Source organism: Pygocentrus nattereri, chromosome 22 (genome assembly GCF_015220715.1).
Source record: "Pygocentrus nattereri isolate fPygNat1 chromosome 22, fPygNat1.pri, whole genome shotgun sequence".
Classification (NCBI taxonomy): Eukaryota; Metazoa; Chordata; class Actinopteri; order Characiformes; family Serrasalmidae; genus Pygocentrus; species Pygocentrus nattereri.
In genome coordinates this window covers 16,256,544-16,266,259 of record NC_051232.1, presented here as the reverse complement: position 1 = coordinate 16,266,259, position 9,716 = coordinate 16,256,544, and the positions used below count along the sequence as shown (strand labels likewise).

Here is a 9,716-nt window from a genome sequence, read left to right as displayed (position 1 = left end):
TCTTCTCTGAGCCTTCAGGGCTAATCTGCAGGATTGATCAGAAACACATTATTACTTGTAAAGACATTTTGTGCAATGAAGCCGAACAACAACAACGATAACAACATGAATATACATTCAAACACTACAAAATGTATTAGCACCTCTTAAAAAAACTAATTTAAAATATGCTTTACAACAAAAAGAAAGCTCAAAAAACAAACAAACAAATAAATAAATAAATATAGCCGCAAGCAGCAATGAGCGGGTTCAAGAACACACCAGCAGTGCAGGCCCTTCTGCAGATTTAGTTCATATTTAGTTATCATAAACAATGAGCAGAGGTCATTATACACATAAGTTTCCATTCATATGTACTGAGCTACACTGGTTTGTAGAACATCCAAGAGGTTGTCTACATAAATGCCAAAACTACATGACTAATGGCAGCATTTCTCATATAGTAGCACTTGCACAGTTGATTGGTTCTATATTTTACCCTTTGATTTGATGTAGGCCATAGTGAGGCCCCATAAGGGGCCCTTTAGGTGTAGAGAAGCTCAGTGAACGTGGGTCAGAATGAGTCAAAAGGCCTAAATATGGTATGATTATTGATCAGAGACCATATCCAAAGATGTTTGGTCACATTGACCTTTTGACCTTTGTATAATAAGTCTTTGTATAATGTAGTTTTTGAATGAATAAGCCCAAATACCACACACAGTACAATTTTTGACATAACATGTAATTAGAAAGTTGTGCATGTGAGTGAACTGCGTCTTGTAATAACATTGTAATAGCATTTTCACTGATTTTTAAGTGTTTGAGTGTTATATCACCCCCTAAAGGCCAATCTGGACCAAAAGTGGCAAACACCCTTAATGTCTCAGTATGTAAAAATCCTCAAAGTTTGGAGATGATCTGGCCATTGAGTTATAGCAAATCAAGTTAGCAATGCAATGACCGCAGTAATTAATCATTACACACAACACTGAGTAAAAAAGTTTATCATTTTTTGCCTAGAGATGCCACAGAGTTATTCTAGACCAATTTTGAAAAGTTTGGATCAAAATCCAGTGACTAGTTTGAAAATGAGGGTTCTCAAACAGTTATCGATTACTAAAAAACGGTGCAGTTTTGTAATAAACACACATTTGCAAAATTGTTTGGCATAATATACTACAATGGATTCATAGGAAGGTTGTGTCGAAATTGTAATAATATAGTAATGACATGTAATAATAGGTTTATTTTTATGAATAGCGCCCTTCAGTGGTGAAATCTTTTGAAACGTGACTGGTCGTTCGACATTGGCTACATATAGACACCTTTCAAGTTTCATGATGATTGGTCAATGATAAGCCTGTCAAAAGCCGTCTAAATGCTGATTGGCTGATGGCAAGCACAAATTTCAATGCATCATATTGTCTTCATAGCATCAATTACAGTATGGTCAATAGATGCTGCATACAAAGTTTCAACTTGATCGGATGTACGGATGCTGCGAAACAGTCACATAGCATTAACCCCACCCCTTAATTACATATGCGCATAAAAATCAAACGGCCACTTCAGAATCTTCTGCCGAATATGCCCGACAAGTTTGAAATTTGTTGGCTAAAGGATTGTCGAGCTACAGAATTTTAAATTAATTCTGAATTATTTAGAATTTATCCAGAAGAGTTCGTTTGCATACGGGAGCCATGCTGTTTAGAAAATTTAACTGTTTAGAAAATTTAAGAGGATCAGGCACAAATTGTCGGACTAGTTTGCAAAATTAGGTTTTGCATATTATGCAAATTAGCAAAAAAACAACCTCAGGAAAAAAAAAAAAAAAAAAAGTATTTTGTCTGTAAAAATTTTGGTTTAGGTTTATCTCGAACTGTACCACGAGCCCTTCGAGTACAGCTCGGCTTGACCCGCCATCCTTCAAGGCGCATGGAAGACAAGCGTTGAGAATCTTCTCTGTACTGGCGCCCAGGTGGTGGAATGAACTCCCACTGGCTGTCCGAACAGCAGAGTCTCTTGCTGTATTCAAACGTAGACTGAAGACTCATCTCTGTCCTCAGCACTTAAATGAGCACTGAATTATAAGCTGCACTTATTTTATTGTACTTATTTTATTGTACTGCACTCTGTATTGTAGTTTATTGTATCTTATTGTTATTGTATTACATTGAATGGCACAGAGTTCTGCGTTCAACTCTTCCTTTTTCTCTTGGTGACATTTTGTTTCTAGCAGTATCTGAGCTCAGGTCTTTTTCTCTAAGCTATTGGTAACCAGCAAAGATACTTTCTCTAGATTGACAAAGCACTTCTTGTAAGTCGCTCTGGATAAGAGCGTCTGCTAAATGTTGTAAATGTAAATGTATAAGGAAAAACAAATTTTTATGCGCTATAGTGCCCCATTCAGGCCGATTGGGCTGATGTCGTGCGCCTGAGTAGCGGGAGGGACTACTACCTATTGACCAAGGTTAGTGTCTCTAGGACTTATGGGTTTGGGCTGTGCATTCCGTTTCAGGAAAGAAAAAGAACAAGAAAAATCTTGACAACTCCAATAGGGTTCAATGCACTACGTCCTCGAACCCTAAAAATAATAAATAAATGTACTAATAAAATAAATAAACTCAAAAGAAAGCAAAATGATAAAAAAATTAATTAAAACGTGCAAATATATATATATATATATATATATATAAAAAAAGAAATGAAAAATAAAATTAAATTTGTCTAAAAAACAAAATGGAAAAAAAGCCTTGTACAACATTTAAAAAGTGCTTTGTGAGATTCTGTATCCTGAGGTTTTCAGAACATATTCATCCTGTACCTGCTGAATGCATTACCTCTGGTTTTGCTGGAGAGGTTTTATTGCTGCCGCTGCCACTCTTAGGAGTGGAAAAGCTTCTTGATTTGGACGTTCCTTCAGAAATGCTTCCTGTTTTCGGTGTGGCGGCCATCTCTGAAGTGGTGGGCGTAACTGGCTCTTTCTTTGGTGAGATGATCATCTTGCTTTTTTCCTCATCCCTCTCGGTCTTCTTCTGCTCCCCTGCTTCGTCAGCTCTCCTCTTCATCAGAGCCAGCTTAGAGCTGGTCTTCAAGGGGCTCTTTTTTGGCGAGGGGCCCTTGCAGGTAGCCTTGGTGCCTGCAGCATTTCCTTGTGAGCTGCATTTTGAGGGTGACACTGTATCCACACGAGCCTGAGAGAACCAAGTACATTACACTGAAATCCAAAACATCTTTAAGGAATAGTTTGCCAAAAAAAAAGTTAATATGCATGGCTAAAGTAACAGAGACCTAAAAAGATGCATTAGCCTTACAACCAGCACAAAACTGAAAAAGCAAACTTCAGACACCAAACATCTTGACTGACTGACTACATTATGGGTAAAGAGGACATTTCTGAGTGAACCATTCCTTTAAAAAAAGGACACAAAATGAAAACTGTAGCTATCGCTACATCTGTTGTCTAGATCATGTCTACCAGGGTCCTACAATGCCAAACTCAAAAAAGATGGGTCTCCAAGGGTTCTTTAGTAAATACAATGGTTCTACACATAGCCATGAACACTCAAAAGAACCATGTGCATGCTTTAAGGGGTTCTCTGCATCGTTTTTCAGACTGATGGAGAAAGTGTCCTATATGGTACAATATAAAACCTTTTTGAAATGAGTTCTACATTGCACCAAAAAAGGGTCTTTTGCTGTCACAATGTCAAGCATGTAACTATGGAAGAACCTTTTTTGGTTTTATTTCTTCTTATGCCATAGCTGAATAAGGCAGAAGGAAGCAGGATGGGTAACATCACTGCAAGAAAGTCTGATATGCCCTTATTTATAAGCCTCTAGGTGCATTTCGATGTTACTACATGATTAACACTGTAATCAATCACTCCGAACATAACAAACTGTCTGTGTGTTTCTTTGCCAAACTGAACAACCGCCCTTCTGATGCTGTTGCTGCCTTGATCTTGCTCACCTGCCTTGTGGACAAGTTTGTCTCCTGCTTTTCCCCTTTTCTGTATTTTAATATTCTATACTAATGGTAAAACCTTATTCTTTGTTCCTAGTACTCTTGTGCTACTGTTTTGACCAGAGGATGATTGGTTCCCCTTTGAGTCTTGGTTCCTGTGAGACGATGCCTGTTGTAAAAAGTGATACATAAATAAACTTTGACTTGGCTTCAGTGTAGTAGGGGGGTTTTCAATGGTTGTGTGAGGGATGTGTGTGAAGCAAGCTGGGCACTGTAGTGATAAAACAATGATTTGCATTTAAAAGTTTACAAGTCTTTCAGTACAGGTTACAAATGCATGGCCAGGTTGCAGACCACACTTGCTCTCTAAAAAGTGTCAAGACAGAACTAGAAATGAGGGTTAAGTCACATTTTGTCAGGAACAGCAATAAGGAACCATCACAATTACCAACCTTTTTAGCCAAAGGGGCCTCTTCCAACATGGCCAATGTTCTCGCAAACTCTTCATCTTCATGGATCTGTTTCTCCAACTAACGCACACAGACATATTTCCAGTATACATTCACACTGCACGCAATGCCTATATGGTATCTGTCAAACATGTACAGTGATCGTGTCTGACTCACCTCCACGTCCTCGTCCATTTGTAACTGCTTTGCGATGGCTTCATCACTGCAGGATTCCTCATGGTCTTCTGTAGGCTGAAGGAGATAACATCCATCAGTCTGAATATACTATTATCCAATAAACATTTCAGCTCACTGGAAAACACTGGAAATTTCAACTCATTCCACCCATTACTGAGAAATCATTAAAAAGTAAAAAAGAAATACTGGAAAAGGTTGGAAAAAAAAAAAATTAACTAGTCCAACTTACACACATTTGCCTACACACTGACGCTTCAATATTACCTGATTAAACTGCTAAATTGAATTAAAACATATCATCTAGAGGAATCGGTAATTTATTGGCTGTGTGCATGGCGATGATTTTTATTTGGACAGATTGGTGTTGCAATTTTATTGTGAGGCAAGTCAGTGCCCTCACATTGTATTTGAATACTGCTGCTATATAAAATGTCCTAGAATAACCATGCATGCCTCACTGTACTGAATATTCTGTCGCCCCCTTTATTTGAGTTTAGCACTTAAATTATATGAATTTAATTAATATATAATTCATTAAATTAATTTTAAATTAAGAATTAATTAATTATAATTTAATTAATGAAAGGGAACTCATTAGAAACGTGTAAGGAAAAAAGACAGCATCAGCCAAATGAGCTGTAAGAAGTTGGAATCGGCCATAAAAATAACGAGGCTCTCTCCATTTACTCACTACTTTCCTCTTGGTGCTGGTACTGGCCACCAACTTCTTCCCCGATCTATGGATGGAGGAGCTGCCAAAAAAGTCAGCAGCTGAGGTGGCAGTGTGTTTGGGTTGGGCTGGTTTCGGTGGGGTCGGACTAAGCACATTCTTCACCTCTGCTTTGGTCCCAGCTGTAGATGGCTTTACTGGTGATTTTACTGTTTTCACCTCCTTCGAGTCAGATTGTTTCTTACTATGGCCACTCCCATTCTCTTTAGGTCTGGCGGACTTCTTCAATGACATAAATGCTTCGTCCGAATCTGGAGGAAGAATAAAGGAGTGAGAAAACTCTGTTAATAAGCTTGTATTTCTCTTAAGTTCTCTTTTTGTACTATAACAAACCTCAAGATAAAGGCTTGGATGCATGTAACATGCTGTGCCAATGGTGAGGAACTGAGGAATAATGCTAGCTTGGAAATCTTTATAAGCACTGACATGAAAAGATGAGGTTACTTTATAAAAATAAATAAATAAATAAATAAATTTTAAAAAAGCAAAAGCTAATAAAGAATCACATTTTATAAGATGCTTCTAAATATTAGTATTCCATCAGGCCCATGATTTCATCTGTGATCTAATGAGTGCTCATATTGTTACTAGACAGTAACTCACCCAGCACTACTATTAGAACTTCAGGTGAGAAAGGGCCGGACCAGTTTCACACAGAGTTCTCTTAGGCTAGGGTTGGCCTCAGACTCAAAACTTGTTTCGCGTCAGGTCAAGTTTGTGCCAAAATTTAAGAACCAATTAAAAAGCTGCACCTGTAAATCTTTACAACCTTTATATATGTGTGTATATATATATATATATATATATATATATATATATATTTTTTTTTTCCCTCTTTTTAAATGTTGAAGATATTTAATGTTCAAACAGATGAACTATATTTTTTGCCAATATTCACTCATTTTGAATTTAATGCCTGCAACATGTTCCAAAGAAGTTGGGACAGGGGCAACAAAAGACTGGGAGAGTTGAACAAAAAACACCTGTTTGGAACATTCCACAGGTGAACAGGTTAACTGGAAAAGGGAGCATCCCTGAAAGGCTCAGTCATTCACAAGCAAGGATGAGGCGAGGTTCAACACTTTGTGAACAACTGAATGAGCTAACAGTCCAACAGTTTAAAAACAATGTTTCTCAATGTGCAATTGCAAGGAGTTTAGGGATTTCATCATCTACAGTCCATAATATCATCAAAAGACTCAGAGAATCTGGAGAAATCTCTGCAAGTAAGCAGCAAGGCAGAAAACCAACATTGAATGCCCGTAACCTTCGATCCCTCAGGTGGCACTGCATTAAAAACAGACATCATTCTGTAACAGATATTACCACATGGGCTCGGGAACACTTCAGAAAACCACTGTCAGTGAACACAGTTTGTCGCTCCATCTACAAGTGCAAGTTAAAACTCCATGCAAAGCATAACACACAGAAACGCCGCCGGCTTCTCTGGGCCCGAGCTCATCTGAGATGGACTGATGCAAAGTGGAGGACATCGTGTCCTCCGGGCCAAAGAGGAAAAGGATTGTTTTCAGCGCAAAGCCAGCATCTCTGATGGCATGGGGGTGTGTTAGTGCCCATGGAATGGGCACATCTGTGAAGGCCCCATTAATGCTGAAAGGTACATGCAGGTTTTGGAGCAACATATGCTGCCATCCAAGCAACATCTTTTTCAGGGAATGCCAAGCCACATTCTGCACGTGTTACAACAGTGTGGCTTCGTAGTAAAAGAGTGCGGGTACTAGACTGGCCTGCCTGCAGTCCAGACCTGTCTCCCATTAAAAATGTGTGGAACTTTATCAGGCGCAAAATACGACAACGGAGACCCCGGACTGTTGAGCAACTGAAGTTTCACATCAAGCAAGAATGGGAAAGAATTCCACCTACAAAGCTTCAACAATTGGTGTCCTCAGTTCCCAAACACTTACTGAGTGTTGTTAAAAGGAAAGGTGATGTAACACAGTGGTAAACATGCCCCTGTCCCAACATCTTTGGAATGTGTTGCAGGCATCAAATTCAAAATGAGTGAATATTTGCAAAAAACTATAAAGTTTATCTGTTTGAACATTAAATATCTTGTCTTTGTAGTGTATTCAATTGAATATAGGTTGAAAAGGATTTGCAAATCATCATATTCTGATTTTATTTGTTTTACACAACATCCCAACTTCACTGGAATTGGGGTTGTATACACACACAGATAAACACACACACTAATATATATATATATATATATATATATATATATATATATACACACACACACACACATACACACATACATACATACATATACACACATATATATATAGTCTGTATCATCAATCAATATCGGGTGATCAGATAACATCTTTTGCCATTTGTGATGAAAGGTTCATTCACCTGAATCGGACACATAAGTGATGGGGTCCTTCTTTCCAGATGTAGTGGTCTTCTCTTTAGGGATTTTCTTCCCTTTCTTTTCTTTCTTCTCCGCTTCCTGATCAGAGTCTGAAAGAGGGACAGTGAGCACATGATGTTGTTAACCACATCATGAAAGAGTTGCGGAAAATCCGAATCTGCCAAGTCATAATAGTGACTGGAACACAGTGCAGGTGCCTTTGAAAGTCCCATGTCACATAAAATACTTTACACTTTAAAATCATTTATTTATGCATTTTTCAGACAGTTTGAAGAAGTTTGCAAAAACAAAGTACCGTCCACTCTCCAGTCCATACAGCCTGTTTATGGAAACTATGCTGTGCTCCTGAGTTACGAAAACCAACTTTTTACATGTATGCACCCCTTCAGCCTGCAGCAGTTTAGTTCTAGTCATTCACACAGATTTTATAACAAGTGTTTCAGCCAGGACTGCTTTTTGAATAAGGCTCAATACAGGGCAGCCAATCAGAACAGAGATCAGCCACAACACAATGGAACAGTAACAAAAGAGTGTTTAAACCTAAAGCATGAAGAGAGGTCGGAAAACAGCCACATAAAAATTAATCATGACTGACACATAAATCCACGTTATAACTGGACAGCAGAGGAAAAACCAAATGCAACAGTAAAGCAGAATAAGGGCCTTTAACAAGCTAAGCTAAATTGTTCAAAAATTGTTCAAACTCGCCATACGCGCAGTAAACAGGGGCTTACACTGTACAGGCCTATGAACAAGATAATAAGATCGATATATCTGCTGCACCTGAATCAGTAATCACTCTCTTCTTCCGTTTTGCTGGCCGCTTCTCACCACTTTTAGGGCTTATGACCTGGGGGAGGACAGAGAGAGAGAGCGTGAATAACAAGGCAGACCGTCATGCACATAGAGATCACTGCCATTAGCCGCGTGTAAAAACGGAGTCAGACCTTGGGAGACGGCTTCTTTTTCTTTTTCAGCTCCTCGTCAGTGCTGCTGCTGCCTGCTGTGGCTTTGGTGGCCTTTGCAGGCGCAAAGAACCTGCGGATGTCCTGCCAAGGAGTGAAAGCGGACACTTTAGTGCGAAGTAATCCGCACATTCAATGCGACACAGATGGCGACACTGACTCAAGCTCGAGCAAAGTTACCAAACAACATAACTAGACGTCAAGTGCGTTCCTTACTGCTAAGTAACACTGGCCTTATTCTGAGAGTTGACTCGCTTTCTAACTCCAACCCCAAACAACGGACATCATCAGTCGCGCCACAGGCTGGTTAGCGCCATAGCTGGAGAGCGCGCCGTGCCTGCTCAGCTCGTATCACGTCTCGGGCATCTCCAGCGTGCACGGCCGGGCTTAGCTGACATTCAGGGCGCCGTGCAAAACCGTGAAGCATCTTTGACTGAGGTACACACGGAGAGAGGGAGAGAGGGACCGAGGGCCGGTACACACGGAGAGAGGGACCGAGGGCCGGTACACACGGAGAGAGGGAGAGAGGGACCGAGGGCCGGTACACACGGAGAGAGGGAGAGAGGGACCGAGGGCCGGTACACACGGAGAGAGGGACCGAGGGCCGGTACACACGGAGAGAGGGACCGAGGGCCGGTAAACACGGAGAGAGGGACCGAGGGCCGGTAAACACGGAGAGAGGGTCGGTAAACACGGAGAGAACTTTCTCTGCAACTCGCCTTTAACCCGCTGCGGGTCTGAACAGCTCTGACACCCCACTAAGCGCAATATGATTACAAAGATCGTCAGCTGGACGTTGAAAATCTGCACAAATGAACTCACCATCTTTAAAAAATGATCATGAACTCTTGTGTGGTCGTTTTTGCAGAAACGCTCGCCTTTGGCGCCAAGTTTAGGCGCTGCGTGATGACGCCGAGGTGGAGCACGCGCAGTTAGGGTTGACCAAAGATGCTAAAAATCGCTTCAAATTCATTTTTTTCTTTCTAACTTTTGGTTTTACGGTTTCTTTCCCTGCCACTGTAGTAAT

At 40.2% G+C, this 9,716-nt stretch overlaps 1 protein-coding gene across 1 annotated transcript in view; it reads right to left on the bottom strand.

The window, feature by feature from the left end:
* Nucleotides 1–9,631, bottom strand: part of rfc1 (replication factor C (activator 1) 1) — a 22,799-nt gene extending 13,168 nt beyond the window's left edge. Inside the window, exons 1-9 of the mRNA XM_017715032.2 lie at nucleotides 9,512–9,631; nucleotides 8,672–8,773; nucleotides 8,508–8,574; nucleotides 7,706–7,813; nucleotides 5,288–5,577; nucleotides 4,576–4,650; nucleotides 4,402–4,479; nucleotides 2,823–3,176; nucleotides 1–25 (exon numbers count right to left, since the gene is read on the bottom strand). The exon at nucleotides 1–25 is cut by the window's left edge and continues 80 nt beyond it. Coding sequence (XP_017570521.2) covers nucleotides 1–25; nucleotides 2,823–3,176; nucleotides 4,402–4,479; nucleotides 4,576–4,650; nucleotides 5,288–5,577; nucleotides 7,706–7,813; nucleotides 8,508–8,574; nucleotides 8,672–8,773; nucleotides 9,512–9,514 — 1,102 coding nt within the window. The 5' untranslated portion in view covers nucleotides 9,515–9,631. The remainder of the gene's footprint in view (nucleotides 26–2,822; nucleotides 3,177–4,401; nucleotides 4,480–4,575; nucleotides 4,651–5,287; nucleotides 5,578–7,705; nucleotides 7,814–8,507; nucleotides 8,575–8,671; nucleotides 8,774–9,511) is intronic.
* Nucleotides 9,632–9,716: the final 85 nt, after the last annotated feature.